The sequence below is a fragment of the Carassius auratus genome, chromosome 28 (genome assembly GCF_003368295.1).
Source record: "Carassius auratus strain Wakin chromosome 28, ASM336829v1, whole genome shotgun sequence".
NCBI lineage: Eukaryota > Metazoa > Chordata > Actinopteri > Cypriniformes > Cyprinidae > Carassius > Carassius auratus.
In genome coordinates, this window is record NC_039270.1 from 5,702,833 (window position 1) to 5,726,390 (window position 23,558).

Genomic DNA, 23,558 nt, shown 5'->3' on the forward strand with positions numbered 1-23,558 from the left:
ATTTGGATGTTTTAATTTGTATTGGGAAAAATAAATTTTCTATTTAATATGCTTACAGTAAATATTTCTCAGTGTAAATGTATATATTAGTCAAACTATAGACATGCAAAAGTCTTTACTACTTAAATGCTATCAGAGCATTTTGTCATTCAGCAACAACGTCAAATTATTGTTTTGGACAAATGACGTTTTAATGGATTTTTGTAAAGTGTTAACATTTAAACTTTTATTTTACTCCTCACTGGAAGAACACTTTTATATAGAATTTATCATGGAAATAAAACACAGATTTGTGAAGTGAATGAAATGTTTTTAGACACATAATTAAATGTAATGTAATAAAAATAATAAAAAATATTATAGTTTAGATTTCTATTAAATGTGATTAAATGAACTCTAAACTGCTTCCTCTGACCCACTTAAGTAGGAAAAAAAATTTAATTACTCATTCTATTCATAATTACTTTTTCTATTGAAAATTCTTGTATTCAAATATATTTGCAATTACACATTTGTAAATATAAAATGCATTGCAGTTTATTACATTTAATATCTATTACCTTTAATAACACACAAATAACAAATAACAGCAAATAAAATAGTTAAAATAGTTAAAAGTATAATCAAATTCTTCACATGTGCTTTAGTTTGTTAGTCAACATGTCTAAATAAGTACTTATTTAAATCACAACAAATTAATGAAGATTTAATATGTACTTTATTTAAAACATTTAATTTGAGATTATAGTCACGAAAGTGTGCTCTCTCTCTCTTTAAAAAAATCTTAATGTGGCCTTTTATTTCATTAATATTACATTATCTGCAAGTACAATTATTATTATTTTTTTTTAAGATTTTAAGGACACTACATGCACATTCGACACAATTAAGTGCACTTCTTTTTCAGAAAGGCTGAGAACACTGTAACTTTTCAATAACACTGACCTTCATCTCGTCTGAATGTATGTTCGTTTGGTTTTATTGACCAAACTCAATTGTACAGTTGTTACACAACCCAGTCCATGCTGTTATGCTTATAGTTATAACTCCATGGCTACACAAACATGTTATTGAACATCTGTCATTATGATCACATTTAATTAGTCAAGAAAAACTTTCATCATATATTATTTTGTCTAAACAGATAGGGATATTGTGTTTCACATTCATCTGTAATAAATGTGTTGAGATGTCTGTTAAGTGAATTCTCTGTTGTCCGGCTGCTCTACTCTTTTCTCAGGTGTCACTCCTCCTAAACTGAGCATCCTGTCCCCATCCAGAGCAGAGATTTCAGCGACACTGGTGTGTGTGGCCAGCGGGGGCTTCCCGTCAGACTGGAGCTTGAGCTGGACGGTGGACGGCAGCAGCAGGTCTCAGGACAGCAGTGCTGGGCTCCTGCAGGAGGACGGTCTGTACAGCTGGAGCAGCAGCCTGACTCTCTCTGAGCAGCAGTGGATGGAGAGCGTCTCAGTGAGCTGTGAGGCCACACGCAGCGGCCAGCCTGCCGTCACTCGACAACTGACCAGAGATCAGTGCTCACAGTAGACCTGCTGCAGCCTTCCTCCTCTCATCTCTCTGATTTCATTCAAGAGATGCTATGATTCTTCTCCTTTATACCTGAAATAAAAGCTTTTATCTTTCATTCTCTTCTTGGTCCTGTTATGACAAATACATGTACAAATATTCCACTGAATATTCTACTAATATTCTCATGGCCTCTTTAAATATCATGAGGTGGTTATGACATCTGAATGATCTATAATTCAATGGTTAAAAAAAAGAATTGGAAATGCTGAGGGAAAAAAAAATGTTTTAGGAAGACTTGAGAATGTCACATTGTATGAAATGTCAACTTCTCTAAAGTATTTCAGGTCTGATATTCAAATAATCTTCTCTCAGTGAAGCATGAAAACACCTGCAGAGTCGATTATAAACCGAGAATGGTCTCGAAACAGCATTCCCCACAGTGTTGCTTTTGTTAACCGAAACAAGAATGAGTAGTTTTCAGTTTTCAAATGGTTTTCAGTAATTGAAAAAAGCTTAATTAATATAAACTAAAAATTGATGAAAAACTTCAATATTTTATAAATATATTAAACTTTAAAAAAATAGAAAATAAATAGAAACGTTAACTGTCCCAGCCAGCAATGACATGTGGGGCCCAGATAGGTTAAGTACGGGTTCCATGGTTACTGTGTGGGCATGGGCTTTGACTGGGTGAAATCAACAGGTCCCATGAAGGTTTTGTAGTATGAGTCCCACATAGGAAGCCCATATGAGGTGATTACATGGGCCCTATAATGGACAGGCATGGGCCAACAGCATGGGTTTGAACTGAGAACACATATATGGGTCCTGCATTGCATATTTATGGTCCAAGTGGGCATGGGTTTGAACTGGAAACAACATATATGGGTCCTGCATGGCATATTTATGTTCTAAGTTGGGTTTGAACTAGGAACACATGGGTCCTGCATGGCAGAGGCGCAAAGTAACTATGTAGGCCTATTGATTTATGTAATTACTTACTGTACAATTTTTAGTAACTTGTAGTAACTTTACATGTAGGCTAATCAAGCATGTTGAGATTAAATAATTGTAACTCAATACATTTCAAGTCATGCTAGTCACCAAAGAACAAACATTGCATACATGTAGATCTTTTGCCAAAACAGTCCATCAGTCATTTTTATTAGTCGTGCAGAAAATGAAAAATGTAACTTCCCAAAAAATAAAAAAACATCAAAATAGATCAAAGTTTACGCTGTGTTGAATTATGCTGATTAGTGGACTCTCAGAAAGGTTGCAGGCCTATCGTAACACTTCAAATAATAGTCCAGTCCCAGACGCCTGTCCCTTGGGGCAGAAACACATATTTAGACAACTAGGGATGCTCGAAATTATCGGCTGATATTGGCTTTAAAATTCAATATCGGTGAATATTGGTATTGGTTTAAAGATCCTTACATAGCCCACTTTAAGCCCATAGGGGCATTCACGGTTGAATCCTGGTGCAAGCCCACTTTAAACCACTTTAAACTTTGGGGTGGTGTTGGCGCAGTGAATAAGACGAATTCCTTTGGTGTGAGAGACCCGGGTTCGAATCCACTGTGAGACCCCAATGCCCCCCAATGAATTGCCCAATTAAGACCCATGCAGTACTCTTACAGGTCCCACTTTTAGTACATCTGGGCTTCCACGGCTTGTCCCAATATGGATCCCAGGTGCAAGCCCATAATTTGCCGCCCATGAAGCCCCCATCTGGGCCCCACATGTCATTGCTGGCTGGGAAGGTGGCCACATAAGAAATCACACAACTGGATTGTGATAAAAGACAAAATAAATACGTTTTTTGTTGTTGTTGTTGTTGTTTTAAGATTAATCATATAAAAAATACAAGTAGGATGTCATTCCAAACCTGTATGAGGTTTTTTTTTTTTTCCGGCTAAATACAAAAATATATTTTGTAGAATATGTAACAAACAGTTGACGGTAGCCATTGACTTACCTAGTATATAAAAAAAGAAATGCTATGGAAGTCAATGGGGACAAGAAACTGTTTGGTATATTCTTCGGAATATCTTCTTTTGTGCTCAACAGAGGACAGAAAGTTATACAGGTTTGAAAAATATATGTTATTTTATAACCACACTGTGGTCACTGTCTTTGAAGTTGTCTGAACATTTGCTTTAAGCTGGTTTTCAAGGAGGATGAATGTCTAGTTTTTCTGTGTGTGTGCATGTGTGTGTGCGCGACTGGCTGCAGTGTCTCTCAGCTGTATCAGTGCAGTGTAGTGTGACAGAGGTTTTTGTACGGCTCTTTATCACCGTGTGAGTATTTTACCAGTGTGGTCACTCTGACAGAAGTAATGTCCTGCATCTTCAGGCCGGACTCCGCTGATGGTCAGAGTAAAGTCTGCTCCATGTCCACTTCCTGTGAATCTAGAAGGAGCTCCAGTGAGTCGATTTGTGGCACGATTTATGAGTGGTTTAGTAGCTCCTCCAGGTTCCCTGAAGTACCAAGTCATGTGGTCATTCAGATGCACCGGCCTGTTGGCTTTGCAGTTTAATTTCACTTCTTGTCCTGGTTGGGCTGCTATTGTTAACGGTGTTTGAGTGATGACGATCTGTCCTCGGCACTCTAAAAGAGTCAAACATACCATGAAATAACAAAGTATAACACATAAGTTTGTGCAATAAAGACCTAATTATACAAACCCTGCTTTAATGCTAAAAGCATCAAAATAAAAATGATGATGGAAGTCATAGTTGTTCTGTGATAATTATTCTGTGTTAAACTACAGACCTATATACACTTACAAAGTAATGAAGCATGTGCTGCCAATGCAAAGTGCTGCTGTATATGTAAATGTTCAGTGTAATTAGAGCAGAAAAGTCCAATTTAGGAGCAAATACTCATAAATAACATCCAGCACTATTAGGAATGTACACAAACATACAGAATCATCTTTTTTATGGCCAATCAAACTCAGTGGCTTTCGAAATATCCCAGAAATACATAATTAATTAAATCTGTCACTTAAGTGCATATACCATGCATCATGAATAAGGTGAATGCTGGGTTTGCTCTTTTAATATCACTGTCTTAATCTGCGTTCCAGTTAAAATGTATGACCTTCAATCCGTCGTGACTTGAATATACAGTATTTCATTGCTTAATTTGCACCTAAATGCACGTTGTTTCATGTTACAGTTTTATCCTCATCTGCTGATGTTAGAAAAACACACAATTATTTCCATTTTGCATAAAGGATGGTTTAAAACGGCTAAAACCTACATTTTGATACATTTATTTGACGTTTAAATTTAATCAGAATCAGAATGAGCTTTATTGCCAGGTATGTACACATACGAGGAATTTGTTTTCGTGACAGAAGCTCCGCAGTACAAAAGAACAAACAACAAAATAAACGTATTTATTTTGCATTTTAAGTTTAAAATGCTACATAAAACCTAGTATTTGTATTTTCATCACGGCAGTAGAGAGGGTTTTACATCACTGTACAATATGTTAGTAACTCTTCTGAGCAAAGAAGCCTTTAGTCATGTTGCAAATGTGTAAATAAACTAAGATAGAAACACAAAACCTCAAAGATTTATCAAACAAAACAATGATGCTAAAGCACTTATTTGTGATGAAGCTGAAAAACATATTTTTTTGTCAAAAGCGTCATTTAGTGCCTCATTCAGATGGAAATAGTATTTATTAAGATACAATATTTGATAAAACTTAAAAGTTTCTGTGGTTTGAGTTGTAAATCTTTATTTCTTGTAAACAATCCTCCTGTGGTTTGAACATGCAGCACTAGAGACACAGGCATTATTCTGAGACCAACAGAATCTCTCCACAAATGCAATCTGAGTTTCTTCTAGTTCACTTCTAGTTTGACTAGAGTTTATTTGATTCAGTGCTTATCAATAACTCAGCTCTGTATACTCACTTTCTTAATTTCAGTAAAACTCTTGAACAGGTTCTGAAGTTCATGAGCTGAAGTTTTGCAGCTGAAGAGTTGCAGTGAACCGTGGAGATTTTCTTCCACACACAGGATGCACCTGTTTCTCCGGCACTTTTCTGTTGTATATTAATGCAAATTATATGTTCTTTCTTACATATAAATAACATAATACAAACAGAATGCAATGATGTGGAAGTCAATATTTTATTCAGAAGACAACATAAATGACATATCAAATGTTTAAACTGAGAAAATATATCATTTTAAGGGAAAAATAAGGTGATTTTAAATTTCATGCCATCAACACATCTCAAAAAAGTTGGGACAAGGCCATGTTTACCACTGTGTGGCATCCCCTCTTCTTTTTATAACAGTCTGCAAACATCTGGGGACTGAGGAGACAAGTTGCTCAAGTTTAGGAATAGGAATGTTGTCCCATTCTTGTCTAATACAGGCTTCTAGTTGCTCAACTGTCTTAGGTCTTCTTTGTTTCATCTTCCTCTTTATGATGCACCAAATGTTTTCTATGGGTGATGATCTGGACTGCAGGCTGGCCATTTTAGTACCCGGATCCTTCTTCTACGCAGCCATGATGTTGTAATTGATGCAGTATGTGGTCTGGCATTGTCATGTTGGAAAATGCAAGGTCTTCCCTGAAAGAGACAACGTCTGGATGGGAGCATATGTTGTTCTAGAACTTGGATATACCTTTCAGCACTGATGGTGTCTTTCCAGATGTGTAAGCTGCCCATGCCACACGCACTCATGCAACCTCATACCATTAGAGATGCAGGCTTCTGAACTGAGCGCTGATAACAACTTGTGTTGTCCTTGTCCTCTTTAGTCTGGATGACATGGCTTCCCAGTTTTCCAAAAAAAGAACTTCAAATTCATCTGACCACAGAACAGTTTTCCACTTTGCCACAGTCCATTTTAAATGAGCCTTGGCCCAGAGAAAATGCCTGTGCTTCTGGATCATGTTTAGATATGGCTTCTTTTTTTACCTATAGAGTTTTAGCTGGCAACAGCGAATGGCACGGTGGATTGTGTTCACCGACAATTTGTTCTGGAAGTATCCCTGAGCCCATGTTGTGATTTCCATTACAGTATCATTCCTGTATGTGATGCAGTGCCGTCTAAAGGCCCGAAGATCACAGTCATCCAGTATGGTTTTCCGGCCTTGACCCTTACGCACAGAGATTGTTCCAGATTCTCTGAATCTTTGGATGATATTATGCACTGTAGATGATGATAACTTCAAAGTCTCTTTGCAATTTTTCTCTTGCTCCACAGTTTTTGGCCACAGCATTGGGGGAACTGGTGATCCTCTGTCCATCTTGACTTCTGAGAGACACTGCCACTCTGAGAGGCTCTTTTTATACCCAATCATGTTGCCAATTGACCTAATGAGTTGCAAATTGGTCCTCCAGCTGTTCCTTATATGTACATATAACCTTTCCGGCTTCTTATTGCTACCTGTCTCTACTTTCTTGGAAAGTGTAGTTCTAATTGAAATCCAAAATGAGCCAATATTTGGCATGACATTTCAAAATGTCTCACTTTCAACATTTGATATGCTATTCTATTGTGAATAAAATATATGTTTATGAGATTTGTAAATTATCCCATTCCTTTTTTACTCACAATTTGTACAGTGTCCCAACTTTTTTGGAATCAGGTTTGTATACTCATCAAGACTTCTTTTTTGATAAAACAGTCAGAAGACTAATATTGTACAATATTATTACAATTTAAAATACCTGTATACATTGTAATACATTTTAAAATGACATTTATTTATGTGATGCAAAGCTGAATTTTCAGTGTTATTACTCTAGTCTTCAGTGTCACATAATCCTTCAGAAGAAATTCTAATTAGGAAATATTTTGTTCAGTGTTCCGAAAATTCAAAATAACTATTTACTTGAAATGTAACTTTTTTTTTAAGTCTTGACTATCACTTTTGATCAATTTAATGCATCCATGCTGAATAAAATTATTTAATTTGTTTGGGGGGATCGTACCCTTACTTTTGAACAGTATTGCATACCATGACAACAAACAATAAAATAAATAAATAAAACCAAACAAACAAACAAAACTAAATAGACACATTAGCTGTAGAAGTCTGCATGCATTGTTTCTCCTCTCTCTTCCTTCTCCTAGGGTTTTTTATGGCCACTTCTGATGCAGTACTGACACCGACTGGACTAAAGTGTGAAGCACAGGCAGGTGAAAAAAATAAAATAATAATAATAATATATATTTTTTATTCTTTTGTATAATCATAATATTGTAAAATATCTTAATATTACACTATATTTTTATGTTGTTCTGTGGATTCTTTCATGTTTTTTTTTTCTTTCTTCCAAGGATGTCTTTTTAATTCCTTAAATTCTATTCTTTCTTATAGCCTACATTATTTTATTAGTACATGCTCTATTGTTTTTGTTTGCTCACAATAATTACACTGCCTGGTTTTCATATTTTATATTATAATGATTTAGTCCAGAATGCCAATCTGTTAAAATAACCTTTTTCTCCCATTGCCTACTTGTTGCTTCGTGCTTTACAAATTACCTTCACAGTTCCACACTTGTGCATTCATTTATGTGTGTTTCACAGCTCCATTATCAACCATTTCATTAGCCTCCACTCCAATATGAGCAGGAACCCATGGAAACATTTAGCTTGCATTACTTAATCTTAAAAAAAATTGCAATGATCTCGTACATAATGTCTTACCTTGACGATTTTAATCCACTTGCAATGTTTGATAGTGCTGCAGAAGAGTCAGTACAATTACATCTTCTACCCACTGGAGTGCTAACATCATGGCAATTAATTCTGCTGCATACACAGATAAGTGGGCTCCTGCATTCTTCAGTAATACTATTTTGTAACTTTGAAATATATATACTCTGTGGAAATCTTTGAGGTAAGATTTGGACACTCCACAGCTCCTCAAATAGTTGAAGTTCAGTAGCTCTGACTCTCTCTCCAGTCCAGTCTCCTGGATGTAAGTTGTTCCCTGAAAGCAAGCTTTATGGCAGAGCTGGTGGAAGTGTGAGGATCTGTCAAGTATCTGTGTGACACCAAATCATCAATCAAGCCAGAAGTCCAGAGTAAAAGTATATTACAAAGAAACCTCCAGATTCAAACAGCATATATGTGCCAGCTGGACCAGATCCCTTACCCTCAGGTGTTTGAGCAGAAAACTGCAAAACAACTGTATCCACAGAATGTGGTACCAATAAAAGTCTGGGAGTATTATCTTTATTTAATGGATAAAACTGCAAATCAGTTGGAGAGAGAAATCAGTACAAGTCCGGTTTCCATCACTGAATATATAATGAAAGCTCTGGAAGAGTTAATAAGGACATACAAAGACCTGTCCAGAAGTGTAATGGTAAATGTGTTCCATAATAATATTATTGTTAATAATAATAATAATATGGATCATAAAAATTTATTAGGGGAAGGGTGTTTGATGTCCACAATACAAATCTAATTTAATGGATTGTTTTATTCTCTCTTGCTCTGTATTTAAATGAGGATAATTCTCTATTCTCTAACAAGCAGACAGTTTGTGCTGGTACCTATTCCCAGTTTATTTCTTTCACATTCAGTGTTATCATTAGATTAGTTTTAACTGAAAAAGTAAAAAGAAAACAATCTTTCTAAAATGACTTTACACTCTGGCAATCAACAAACAGATGATTTAAAGATTCCTCACAGTTGTTACAAAAGGAACATTCTTTCCCAATATCCATAAAATTAGAAAGTCACATATTAGTTGGATATATTTTGTGTAAGATCTTCAGGTGAATTTCTCTTACTTTGTTAGAAATACAAAATTTGTAAGGGATAAGTAAAATTTCCCTCTTGGAGTAACTCTCTTTTGTTCATTAAATACTTGTCTTATATCGTTGTTAGTACATTTTTTATCAAAAATATATTTACCATTTCTAAGAAGATCGTAATCTTTATTTTCAACTTTATAATAAGTCAGGTGGCTGCACATTAAATTAATAAGCCCAGAGGGAATAGCTTTGGTTACTAAAAAAATTCTTTACATTTTATAGGAAAGTTGAATTTGGACAAAAAAAATAATCATAAGTGTGAATTTTTAAAGATGAATCAAATAAATCACTTAAATACATTAACCCGTGATCCAACCATTTCAAAAAATAAACTCTTGCCTTTAACTGTAATCGATTCGTTGTTCCATATTTTCATTCTGTGAGGAGAAAAATTATGCACAAAGCACAATTTCCAGGCCAAGAGTGCTTGCTCTTATACAATAGCAAACAGCACGTCACACAACGTCATCACGTTTTTAGCGGAACTCCTTAAAGTGAAACAGAAAGTGAACCAGAGATCAGGGAGGATTCTAAATCGAAATGTCTTCACGGGTCACGGTAAGATTGTTAAAACTTTTTAAAGCTATAATAGCTGTTACTGTGAGGATCTTTTGCGTCTAAACAGATGTTTTGTCGAACTCGAGCGATTTTCGCTTCTCTCTGGAGAGCTAGGCCTATATATCCTGGTGGAAACCGCAGGTCGTTCAGGGTAAACTCACAAACCAGCGACGAAAAGTTCACTTAAAAATGACTAAGTGGCGTCCATAATGTACTGAAAATGTGAGTGACGCGTAAAATTTTGATCGCCTAATCTGACAGAAAGCATGACTGTAACCAGGGGTACATTAATTCACGGGCTGAAGCCCAGTGGCATACACTTGGGAGGGGCCCACTGGCTGCTGGGAAATTATATTTTTCGAATAACTTTGTATATATGGTACTTTTCAACAGTGACAAAAGCATTCTCTCAACAATCGTACACACTCATTTTGTCATTGACTGCACAACACATTTACCTTCTGGTACTTATAAAGATACTTTGAACCTTGACTAAAGACTTGCAGTCAATGTTTGATGTTCAGTAATTATTATTTCAAGAAAGGTAAAGAATTTTGGCTCTACATATGGCTCGTTTATGTTTCTTGTGTTCTGTAAGAGCTGGATGTGAAAAAATGTATCTATGTTTTTCTGAATGTCTGACTGTTTTTTTTTTTTTCCTGTCTGATTTATTTTCTCCCACATTGTTTTGAACTATACTGTATAGCTGTGTCTTGCGATCAGGGCCGTGCCAAGCATGCAATGTGGTAAATGTAAAATTAGACAATTGTTATACATGAAAAACGCTGTTATTTCATTTGAAAAATCTGGTTTTATTATTATTATTTTTTTATAAAATATTTTAGTTTGTTATGTGTATATATATTTGTATTTTTGCGTTAGATCAGATAACATTTAAAACTCTCATATGGTCATGTTACAAAGTACCCCACCTATGGGCTATTTTGATGTATGCATTGCATTCAATGCATTTAAAAAGTAAAAAAAAAAAAGAAAAACTTAGATGTGCATTTTAAGAGAATTCTTCATGACCCTTAAGAGAATATTGCACTTCAATTAAGCAAAAACACATTTTATCCGATTACTCGATTAATTTATGGTATTTTTGTTAGAATACTCGATTACTAAAATATTCGATAGCCACAGCCCTAGTATGGACTGATGACAATATCTAAGGACTTTTAAGGTAATCAGCTAACCTAGCGAGCTGTTATTACTGTTGCTTTTTTTATATATCAGGATGTTAATAATAATAATAAGAAAATAAAAATAGATATCAGGATATGTAATGGACACTGAAGGCATCTTGAGAAAAACAGCTCTGTATTTAATGAAGCACATACAAAAGACATGAACCGAATGTGACCTGACCTTTTTTGCAGAATACAGAAGTTTGTTGCACATAACCCTTATAGCTGATACCAAAAGTGTGAGAAGCCAGAATGTTGCTATGGTTACAGTGTATTGCTCATCACAGTTTTGAGAGTGAGTTCAAAAAAGTGAAAATTTAGAGGATTCACTCATATTTAAATGTGGTTGTCACTCCTAAGACTTTATGATGTGTACATGGCCTGTCTCTGCCCTCACTTCTGCCCTGAAACTGCTGATACTGCATATCCCACTATGTGTCTTATGTCTATAAGCCTGTGTCCTCCAGAGTGCACATCTGTGGGTCTTAAACATCAACAAGGATGTCTCAATTAAAAGGGCAAGAATTGTAAAACTCACTGTTTTTCCTTGTGAGACGCAGCCTTCAAAATCTGATTTTAAAGAAATGTATTATCTTGGTATTATACTGTGCCAACAGCGTGTTACTGCATCTGTGTTTTATGCTTTGTTCATAACAACAGCACTTAACTGCTCTAAAATTACTATAAGCCACAACTACAGGGCGTCCAAACACTTTAGTCACTGTGCCTCACTTCTGGGCACCATCTCCTACTGAAACTCTATTGTGTAAAAATTCAGTGTATTTTCTCTTTGTCTCTGTTTCCACATACAGGCCTGAAATCAAGTCTCTTATCTAGGAAAAAAAGAACCAGAACAGCCTGTAAGGTGTGTGTGCATGAGGAGAGAGAGGAGGAGAAACCTGCTTATCAAATGAGTGTGTATGAAGAGAGAGAGGAGGAGGCTCCTGTTGACGCTCAGAGAGCAGGGTCTCCAGGATTCAGCTGCGTGTCTATGAAGAGTAACAACTCTATGTTTGAGCCGCCTGCTTTCAGAGATGTTGACGCTCAGAGAGCAACGTCTCCAGGATTCAGCTGCGTGTCTGTGAAGAGTAACAACTCCATGTTTGAGCCGCCTGCTTTCAGAGATGTTGACACTCAGAGAGCAGGGTCTCCAGGATTCAGCTGTGTGTCTGTGAAGAGTAACAACTCTATGTTTGAGCCCCCTGCTTTCAGAGATGTTGACGCTCAGAGAGCAGGGTCTCCAGGATTCAGCTGCGTGTCTGTGAAGAGTAACAACTCTATGTTTGAGCCCCCTGCTTTCAGAGATGTTGACGCTCAGAGAGCAGGGTCTCCAGGATTCAGCTGTGTGTCTGTGAAGAGTAACAACTCCATGTTTGAGCCGCCTGCTTTCAGAGATGTTGACGCTCAGAGAGCAGGGTCTCCAGGATTCAGCTGTGTGTCTGTGAAGAGTAACAACTCCATGTTTGAGCCGCCTGCTTTCAGAGATGTTGACGCTCAGAGAGCAGGGTCTCCAGGATTCAGCTGTGTGTCTGTGAAGAGTAACAACTCCATGTTTGAGCCGCCTGCTTTCAGAGATGTTGACGCTCAGAGAGCAGGGTCTCCAGGATTCAGCTGTGTGTCTGTGAAGAGTAACAACTCCATGATTGAGCCCCCTGTCTTCAGCAGTGGACCTTCTGTGACCTCTGACGCTGTGTGAGTATCATGAAGTTGAATTTGAAGTGATTTATTATGATGATTCACTCACTGAAGAACTTTTCTTAGAATAGCAATTCTAGTAATAATAAAGACCACTTAGCTTTTATTTCTTTTATGCATCTATAAAATTAAATTAATAATAATAAAGATTCTTCAAATAGTCATCTAACTATTTAAATGTACACACCTGCATGGTCACTGAAATGAAAACTATGCTAAGAATCTTACTTCAGGAGAATGAACAAACAGGCAAGATATGAGCTAAGGACAAAAACAACAGCAACATTAACCACTCCACTGTACTTTGAAGTAAAAAAAAAAAAAGAAAACAAAAGAAAAAATAGCATTTAATAATAATTATAATAATATGCAATACTAACATGTATGGCTGTACATCTCTTTGCCTTCAAATTTTAAACCATTAAGCCTTTATTTTGTCAGAAAACACATGGGGACCTGCTTTGAGAATCACAGAAGAACATTTTATTTTCAGTTTTAATAGCAGAAGTCAGTTTCAACACTCAGCAAGGAGTTTATAGGCCACTTTGCTCACACATCACATACAACAGCAATCAGCAATTTATATCACTACTTCAGGATTCATGATCCTGATTGGTTTCAGGCATAGATTAACTTGAAAGCTAGCCAAGCATGGACATCTTCGTAACATACCTCCATTGATTATCATAGGTTCCAGCTAGCTTCCGAATGTTCACTTCTGTATGTCTGGATTTTCCCATTTGTTACAACTTTTCCATTCTATTGTTACATGTTTTGCTTCTCTAGGCCAGCACAGCTGATAATATAGATCAAACCCTACTGTGTAAAATAATTTAAAATTGGGGTCTATATACACTGTCAAAATACAGTGTAGGATGTAGGGAGGGACAACTATGTTTTCAGCACTTTATGAATGTCCTAATGTGAAATTTGATCAGATGAAGTCTGTAACTTATTGATGATGATTCAGTCATCGTGTAGAGGCCTGATTTACTAATCATATCCAGAGTCTAATCTGTGTGTATGCTAATTTGCATATGCTATTTTGCGTATGCTATATATTATGCAATATTTCAAACCTTTAAACCACGGGAGAAAATCAACCCACAACAACAGTTTAAAATCAACTCAATTAATTGGAAAAAAAATGTGGATTAGGCAACCCTACATCCAACACAAGCAGCATCCAATTCAATTTAAATACTCTGCATATTGATAATGACTCCCTGATGCACAACAATTATATATTCAATATTACAGTGTTCTCGTGAGCGGGATTAAGAAAACAGTCCCACGCATGGGTTTAATATAAAAATGCACACAATGAATGATGACCGCAGAAGGCAAAAGCCGAATCCTTTGACATTTTGTGAAGTCTAGAAATCCTATCTGACATGTTCCGTTAAAAGAGAATGTATGTTCACCCTAATTTATTATTTTTGCATTATTATATTCTTTTAATACTACTGCATGCTTTGATATTTTAAAAAGGCTTACAAGTCGTTATGAGGAAGTTAAATGGACAGAATCACAGACATCAAGAATTTGCGTATGAACCTCAACAATGGTGACAAACAACAAACAGATTATACAGATAAACAGATCAAGTCTGAACGTCACGAAGCAAGCTACTAAAGTCACAAAGTTTTTGATGATTCATGATGTTTGTTTGAGGCAAAACACTTTCTTTATAATGAATTTCACAAGCTAGGACCACGCCACAAACAAGCTATGGAATAGTTAATTAAACAGTGTTACGGACCTGCCGTCTCCTCCTCCTCGTTTTGCCTTTGCGTCTCCCTTACAGGTGAGCAGTGCACAGGTGTGGCGTGTTGCCTATAATTGCTGTTAGGACTGTGGGATTGCTTCGAGTATCCTGGATGTTTAAAAGCTCTCCAGACTGGGTTGAAAGAGGGCGCCGCTTCTCCCCCGCACCGTTTTGCTGATTTTGTTTCCTTTTACATTACTCTTCATATACCCTGATTACATACGTTTTCAGTTCTTTAGTTTAACACTTATACTGACTTTATTTACTTTATGTTGCTCATTCTTTATCATTAATAAATATATTTTCTTTAAAGCAAATATCCGCGTGGTCTTCCCTCTCTGTTGCACAGACTGCACGTAACAACAGGATGTTGGGGAAAAGAAGAAAGAGGGTGAAGGGGTAGATGGAATTGGATGCTGGTCAGGTTGATCAGGGCATCTAGAAGTAATGGACCAGAGAAAACCTAGGTTGCAGGTATCGTCTTGATTGTTTATTTTGACCAGATGATTAGGACCCCTCAATACAACCTAAAAGAAAGAGAAATATGGGATAAGGATGGCTGAATGGATGAGAAAGGGAGGGTTCGAGAGAGGGAGACAAACAGTTTGGTATGAGGCATCCCGATGTTTGAAGTTTTCAGGATATCGGAATAGTTTGATCTCAATATGCAACTGCTATAATATCACAAGACTGATGTAGATAATGTAAAACTAGCTAATATACTCCGTGATAAGACTCCAGATGAGATCATTGAATCAGGCCTTTACATAATGATTGAATCATCATCAATAAGTAAGCAACTCGATGGATTATAAAGGGTTTGGGCTCTTTTTAATCAGGTGAATTTTCTGCAAATAATGATATGCAATTCTTCATGATATAGACGTTTCATTAAGTTACAAGTGAAAACACCACATGAAAGCTAACTTAGTTTTTTGCTAAACATGTCAACAGGTCAGTTTTATGTGTGTTATAAATTCATGAGGAATATCCTTAGATATAAGTGACCGATTATAGTGAGTTTAGGCTCTTATTAGTCAGGAGAATGAGCTCTAAATAATGGTGTGTAATTCCATGACCTGAGCGTGTTTTATAAAGTTGCAAGCAATAAAGTGACATAAATACCACATCCATATATTACCTTTGCTAAGGAACAAGGAAAAATCTTAAACTAAGAGAAAAGGGGACATTGATCATGTTGCTATGGAAGATGATAATCAAGCTTACTAACTACACCCACAGTGATTGGCTGAGAGGTATCTTGGTCTCTTTCAGTCATTTAATCATAGAAATAATGTAGATCGAGGTAAATGTTTGCCTGTCATTCATCAACCTCAAATAAGGCACTCAAGTTATTATTTAAAAATTAAAACTAGGGCAGGGCAATTTTCCCACTTTTATCAGTTAAATTGAATGTATTGTTTTGCCATGATTTATTTTTTAGAAATCGAGGAATAACAATTTTGATAAGAAATAGAACGATCCAACTGTATCTCGGCGCACGCGATTAACCACTCACGAGTGACGCGCTCTGTGAAGGACCATAAATATAGAGCTAGTCGTCATTCACACAGCGCTTGTGTTTTGACAGATGCAACGCGGGCAGTGGAATAGGTAAAACATGCAAGAAGATTGGAGTGAACTTCTCTTAACTTGAGCGCAGTGTTTTTAGAATGGCATTTCATGCATGAGACACTGCAAGAGACACGAGCGCAACAGTCAAACACATCCATGGTTGCACAGAAAAACAATAGAAAATCAGCGCCATTGAATTAAAATAATAATAATTGTAAAGAACTACTACTGTATGTCTGATATTTCATGTTTGCATCGTGGTGACAGGCTGAAAGCTGCTGTTGTTTTTAAAGAACATTTACAGTTGTAAATGTACAAGACAAATTTGTAAAATATGTAGTTGTAGGTTTTTGCATCTTTTCTGCAAAAGATATTGTGTGATAGAAGTGATTTGTTTAACATTTACATCATGCTGACAACTTCATGTGTGCTGCACTTGGAATAGAATTGTCTTTAACTAAAGGGTTAATAAAGAAAACAACTTGAATCATATTGTAGTTACATTTTCAAGTTGGCTATTTAAAAATCTTTCAAAAATCGAGAATTGGTCAAACATTCTGAAAAAATTTAGATTAAAATTTTTTGCAAAATCGCCCAGTCCTAATTAAAACATGTAAATTGTAGCAGCTTTACACTGCTGCTCACACTAACATTATAACTTGGATGAATGTGTGCTATTAGAGATATTTTCCTGGTAACAACCTAAAATCTATGGAACTATAGGAGAACCTAAAATCTATGGAACTATAGGAGAACCTAAAATCTGCCCTCATGTTTGCTTATAGAGACAAGACTAATAATTTGAAACTGTAACGGTTCTACTTTTTTATAGTGTTTAAACTCACTATATTAACAAAACCTTGTGTTTTTGTAAAATAAACATAATTGCTTTCTGGATACACTTTCTGTTGTATTGGTCTCTGTGAACTGGAGCATGGCACAAAAATTTTACGCAGTGTATAGCCTACTTGCCTTAAAGACATGAGAAATATATCTACAGAAAGCCTGAAATGTCTACTTTTAAACAAAATTCAATGACTATGTAATCTGTGTGAAAGGTACATTTCTCTCTAAAGTTGTGTCAATGTACTGTGGGGGTGGCTGGTCAGCATCATGATTTTAGCATAAAAACGCTTTGAAAATACTTGTAGAGCAAATAGTCATGTGTCATTATGTTTTTCCTCAGTATCATCACCCGAAAAAGAAAGCGAGCAGCTTCTCCACTACAGTCCCTTAATCTCAGTGATGAATCAGTGCCTATTGATCCTGTGTGAGTATATTCATGTAGAGAGAGACATTCAACACAAGAACAAATTATATACACAGAAATAACAAAAGAGATATTTACTTTTTTATTTTTGCAATAAAGTTCTAAAGACAGAAAACAAACTAACAGAAATTGTTCTCTTATTTTTACAGCAAATATAACACATAAATGTAAATCATGATATAAAGAAAGAAAACTGAAAACAAAGTCAATAAGCTCTTTGTTACATGAAGCTGCTTTGTTAATTAGTGCTCTTATGCTTTTCTATATCTATTCCCTTTTTGTCTTATTACACAAAAATTCTGGGACACAGTGGGATTTCTGCATCAGAGTAATATTGATGATAATAAGAAGGATCTGTTGACCACAATAGATTGATTATATTTAAAATTACCATATATGTGACCCTGTCTGTGAAATCCAGGCTAAAGTCTCAATATCAAATTATGAGATAACAAGCATCAAAGTTTGATTTCAACCATTAATTTCACTATAATTTCAATCTTTGAAATGGCCTCACTCAGTCAATATTAAAAAGATAAAGGTTATATTTTCACAGAATGTTCTACGCCTTTTTGAAGGATGATTTTATATAGAAAACAGTAAATTACAAAAAAAATGACTTCAGCTGGGTTTTCACAGGCATGTTCACAAATATCGAACACAAATTTCTAAATGTGGTTGTGGTATGATTTCAAATAAGATTTTAAATATTAGAGACATTTAAATAGTGTTGTCAAAAGACCCAGTACTTCGGTAAAAAATTGAAAATGTCATGGTACCAGGTTTCTTTAAGTACCGGTGGTACCGAGTACCCGGTCAACCCGGGTCTTGGCGCATACAGCACTATGATTTCCGCGAAGCAGAAAACACGGACGGAATCTCGAAATCTAGTCATGAAAATGATACTTACATTTTAATATGGACAGTCATGGAATTTGTCAAAGTTAGCATAAATGAATCAAATCAAATCTCCATATGGACCAGTATCTGTAAAAGTTAAGCTGCACAAGTTGGTTGAAATATAAATAAAAATTCATTTTTTCATAAAGGCATCGTGCTAGAAATATTGCTATTATTTAGTAGAATGTATGTGATACTGCTACTACTGTTGAAAAAATTAATAAAATAGTATTTTTTTAAGAAATGTTTTAATTTGAATAGCAAATCCCCTTTTATTTAACAAAAAATAAAATGTGTTTAAATTTCATTAATTAAAAGACAAATAAAATTTGGGTGAAACTTGTTTACTGTTTTTCAGAATTAAATTACTTGTAGAAAAACTTTAAACACAATTGTAAATAAGTATAAAGAATGGCATTAGTTTTATTTTTAGTGATAAAACGTTTTTTTTTTTTTTTTTTTTTATTAGCATATTTTTGTGTTTTGCTTTGGTATTGAAATTGATACAGAGAACCGTGGATTTTCACCGGTATCGGTACCGAATACTGAATACATTTAAATATTTTCTCTGTTTTGATAAAACTCTTTCTGTTCTTCTTAACATCTTTTCAGAGGTGGGAGAGCTTACCAGATCAGATATGTGCACAAAACCAGCATGAAGAACAAGTATGAGAGCTTATTTGAGGGAGTCAAACTACAAGAGAATCAAACCCTCCTGAACAGGATTTATACACAGCTGTACATCATAGAGGGAGAGAGTGAAGGAGTGAATGAAGAACATGAAGTGCTACAGATGGAGAAAAGTTACAGGACACTCCAAGACACTCCAATCAACTGCAATGACATCTTTAATCCTTTATCTGAACCAGGAGATGAGGAGAAGAGAAGAGAGAAGAAAGACACAATAAAGACTGTTCTTACTAAAGGCATCGCTGGAATTGGAAAAACCGTCTCTGTACAGAAGTTCATTCTGGACTGGGCCGAGGGAAAAGCCAATCAGGATGTAGATTTCATGTTTGTGCTTACATTTAGAGAGATGAACTTGATTAAAGATCATCAGTACAGTCTTCACAGACTTCTGCTTGACTTTCATCCTGAACTTCAAGATCTGGACTCAAAGATTTATGATGAATGTAAAGTTGTGTTCATCTTTGATGGTCTGGATGAAAGCAGAATCACACTGATGTATTCAGACAGTCAGAAAGTTTCTGATGTGACTGAGATTTCATCAGTGGGTGTGTTGATGTCAAACCTCCTGAGAGGAGATCTGCTTCCCTCTGCTCTCATCTGGATCACCACCAGACCAGCAGCAGCCAATCAGATCCCCTCTAACTACATCAACCGTGTGACAGAGATTCAGGGATTCAATGACCCTCAGAAGGAGGAATATTTCAGGAAGAGAATCAGTGACGAGCATCAAGCCAGCAGAATCATCTCACACATCAGAAGAGCAAGAAGCCTCCACATCATGTGTCACATACCCGTCTTCTGCTGGATCTCAGCCACTGTGCTTCAAAACATCCTGAAACAAGATCTCAGTGCAGAAATCCCTCAAACTCTGACTGAAATGTACATCTACTTCCTGCTCATTCAAACAAAGATGAGGAACCAGAAGTATGAAGAGAGACATCCAGAGAAACTCCTGCAGTCCAACAGAGAAGTGATTGTGAAACTTGCTGAACTGGCTTTCAATCAGCTGATGAAAGGCAATGTGATGTTTTATGAGGAGGACCTGAGAGAGAGCGGTATAGACGTCACTGACGCCTCAGTGTATTCTGGGATCTGCACTGAGATCTTTAGAGAGGAATCTGTGATTTATCGGAGGAAGGTTTACAGCTTTGTACATCTGAGCTTTCAGGAGTTTTTTGCAGCACTGTATGTGTTTTTCTGCTATTTACACAAGAACCGTGAGATTCTGGAAATGTTCCTGATGGGAAAGTGTGAGAATATTACTCTGGATGTGTTTCTGAAGGGAGCAATGAATAAAGCCTTGAGCAGTAAAACTGGACACCTGGATCTCTTCCTTCGGTTTCTTCATGGCGTCTCACTGGAGTCCAATCAGAGACTCTTACAGGATGTGCTGATACACACAGAAAACGACCCAGAGATCTTCAAGAAAATAACCCAAAACCTCAAGCGAGGTCAGAAAAACAATATCAGTCCTGAAAGATGGATGAATCTCACACACTGCTTGATTGAGATGAAGGATAATTCTGTTATTAAAGAAATGCAGGCATTTTTAAACTCTAAAACAAAAAGAAAAAAGCTCTCTCTTGCACAATGTTCAACTTTGGCAAACATAATCCTGATGTCAGAGGAGGTGCTGGATGAGTTTGATGTTAAACAGTACAATATCAACGCTAGAGAGGGTCGATGGAGACTGTTACCTGCTGTGAGGAACTGCAGAAAAGCTTTGTAAGTTTAAAAAAATTAACATAATTATATTTAACATAAGATTCAACATAAGTTGTGATGGAACTTTGATGTGTTTTATTTACTTTATTTATTGTTATTTAACTTTTTTCTTACAAGCATAAATGTTTATCAGAGTGATTTTTTGTAGAAAGTAAACAAATGCTCCATTCTTGTCAACTCAATCAGTAAATGTAGTCCAAATCTGTGGCATTTTTTAAGTGATTTTAGTCAATATAATTGGTTTATGTAATAAAGTAACTCATCATTATCAACTCCCATCCTGGAGGGCCAGTGTCCTGCTGAGTTTAGCTCTAACCCTGACCAAAAACTCTCAAATAATCCCAGTGTTTATATATACAAATGTACAGCTATGATATACATAATGTAATTTTAATTATTTCATGAACTTGTTTTAATTTGTGGACTTTTTTTTTTTTTTTTAACAGACCAGAGAGTGAATGTTAAACTAACATGATCTTATATGGTAAAGTTTGTTAACTATGACTTGCCCTGTGTACCCAAGCAATGCACATTCTGGATGTCTCCCTCATCCAGCACATCTGATTTAACTCATAAGCTCATTGGTAGAGACTCGAAGACCTGAATTGAATTGTGGTGTGACTGATGAGGAGGCATCCAAAATTGTAAAATGACGGTGGTCCCCAGGACAGGTTTTAAAGCATTGAACTAAGCAAGTCTTTCAAATATTTTAGTCTGGTGGGGACATCAGCACACCAGCATGCCTTTTAAACAGAGTCCTTGCTGTTTTCAGTTTGGCAGGCTGTAATCTCACTGGTCAGCACTGTGAAATTGTGGCTTCAGCTCTACAATCATCAAACTCCCCCCTGAGAGAGCTGGACCTGAGTAACAATCATCTGCAGGATTCAGGAGGAAAACTGCTCGCTGCTGGACTGAGGAGTCCAAACTGTCAACTCAACATACTGAGGTTTGTGTTTCACACTTATTAATTGTGTGATTTTAATAATTAAATACACCCTATTGACCAAGTGTATCTCTGAAGGACGCAGACTGTCAAACATGCACAACTATTAGCAAATCATAGTAGTGGGCATTTATTTCTACAATCTACAATGAGTCTACAATCCTCCACACCTATTCAAACAGAGCGTTCTGATGAGGGGGGTCAAAAACAGGACAGAAAATAGTTACTTCCAAATTATTATGGTATTTTATGTAACAATTTTGAACCTCTTTAAAACTTTCAAACAATGCTTTGTCACTGTAAAGTTTATCATCAAAATATACTCATTTAGTTTCATTTTATTAATCCTACTCATCCTCGGATAGTTTTAAATGCATACTGAAATATTCCAAAAATATGCTAATTAGATTTTGTTCGGTTACAAAATAGTGACACAAGGTTCCCAGGAATTCAAGAAGAGTTTTTCCCCAATTTCCAAATGTAAAGTTTTTTTTTATGTTGTAGATTAGAAAATTACCTTGTTAACAAAAATCTCAAGCCAATTAATTTATTCACATATTCATTTAAATAAACGTAATACAGTGAGTAGTTCAGAGAATTTCCAGAGTAAATTCCTTCATATCATAACATAGACCTCAGCATCCAACCAAAACCAGGGCTCTGAACCGTTTCAAGGAATGGAAACGAACGAAATTTTGACAGGAACAGAAACAGAAACTAAATCAAATTTTATAGTTCCGATGAGAATCGAAAATTTGAAATGGCCATTAACCGGTTAAAAACTTCATTTTATAGTTTCATTTAATATTTGTAATTTGTTGTCAATGAATCACAAATTCCAGTAGTACGCAAATGCAAATGTGACGCTGAAGCCAGCGAATGAAATGTCCACTCAGCTGTGAACTCATTATAGGCAAGTCGCAATGGCAATGCACCGCACTTAGAGTTTATCTGAGGATAGTGTGAGATGAATTCAACAGATCACACATCTGCAGCACTTCTGTGAATGGAGAAAACTGAAAAACGAACCCATATAGGCTTACATAAAAGAGGAATATAGGCATATACACTAAATATATTTCACTTTGACAGATTAACGAAACGAAAGAAAAAGTGTGCTAAATTACGGTTCATTGTGACACGTTCCAACGTTTTCGGAAAGGAAAACGAAACTGCAGAGAGAAGTTTTCTTTATTTTGCAAAAGCTTTACAGTTTTAATTATTTAGCAAAAGCTGACAGCTTTGAATAATGTCTTGTTTCTATATAATCAACCAGCTTTGGTATGACCATCTCGCTGACACATCATTTTGCTTTATTAAAGCCTGTACATTAACAAAATAAAATAGAGTTAAAGACACAAATAAAAACTGCTCCGTTGTACATGTTGCGTTCAGAGTGACCGCGCCTCAATGTGCTGATAAAGCCGATTTGAAGGATGATGTTTTATGTAGATAAAAGTACAAACACTATATAATAAATAATATTTTAGCATACAGATACGACGGGAACATGGAAACATTTGGATTCATGCCGGATGAGAGATGCAGGCATCAGTTTTAGCTTAAATTAATTTGTTTTTGGATTGACGTTTTTATAGCCTAAACTTGTTTTGTTTTTGAGATAAACTAATAGCTGTTTTTATAATGTTTGTAAACATTTTGCTTTAGACTACAGACATTTTAGCCTTCATTATTTCGTAAAGTAATAGGGCTAATAAAATGCAATGCCGCAACTTTAGTTTTTTTTTTTTCACTTTCAAAATGCAATCTTTCATCCCGCTTTTTTTTTTTTTTTTTTTTTTTGTAGCCTACATTTGGCCAAAATCTTTAAATAAGATATGAAGGTAATATGGCGAGAACAGAGACTAGAATCGCAGGAGAGACTAGTCTGCTGGCACTCAGCGC

General features: G+C 35.9%; 1 protein-coding gene and 1 gene segment (V, D, J or C); one reads left to right on the forward strand and one right to left on the reverse strand.

Moving 5' to 3' along the window:
• Positions 1-3,572: 3,572 nt before the first annotated feature.
• On the reverse strand, positions 3,573-4,296 carry LOC113047505 (Ig kappa chain V-III region VH-like). The segment is given in 2 exon segments: positions 3,573-4,140; positions 4,218-4,296. Coding segments are annotated over 2 exon segments (366 nt in total).
• A 5,529-nt stretch (positions 4,297-9,825) lies between these two features.
• LOC113047421 (NACHT, LRR and PYD domains-containing protein 12-like) overlaps positions 9,826-23,558 on the forward strand; it is a 47,569-nt gene continuing 33,836 nt past the window's right edge. For all 3 annotated transcript variants that reach the window (XM_026208764.1, XM_026208765.1, XM_026208767.1), the window contains exons 1-5: positions 9,826-9,897; positions 11,900-12,779; positions 17,312-17,395; positions 18,908-20,710; positions 21,483-21,656. In XM_026208764.1, coding sequence (XP_026064549.1) covers positions 11,998-12,779; positions 17,312-17,395; positions 18,908-20,710; positions 21,483-21,656 — 2,843 coding nt within the window. In that variant the 5' untranslated portion in view covers positions 9,826-9,897; positions 11,900-11,997. The remainder of the gene's footprint in view (positions 9,898-11,899; positions 12,780-17,311; positions 17,396-18,907; positions 20,711-21,482; positions 21,657-23,558) is intronic.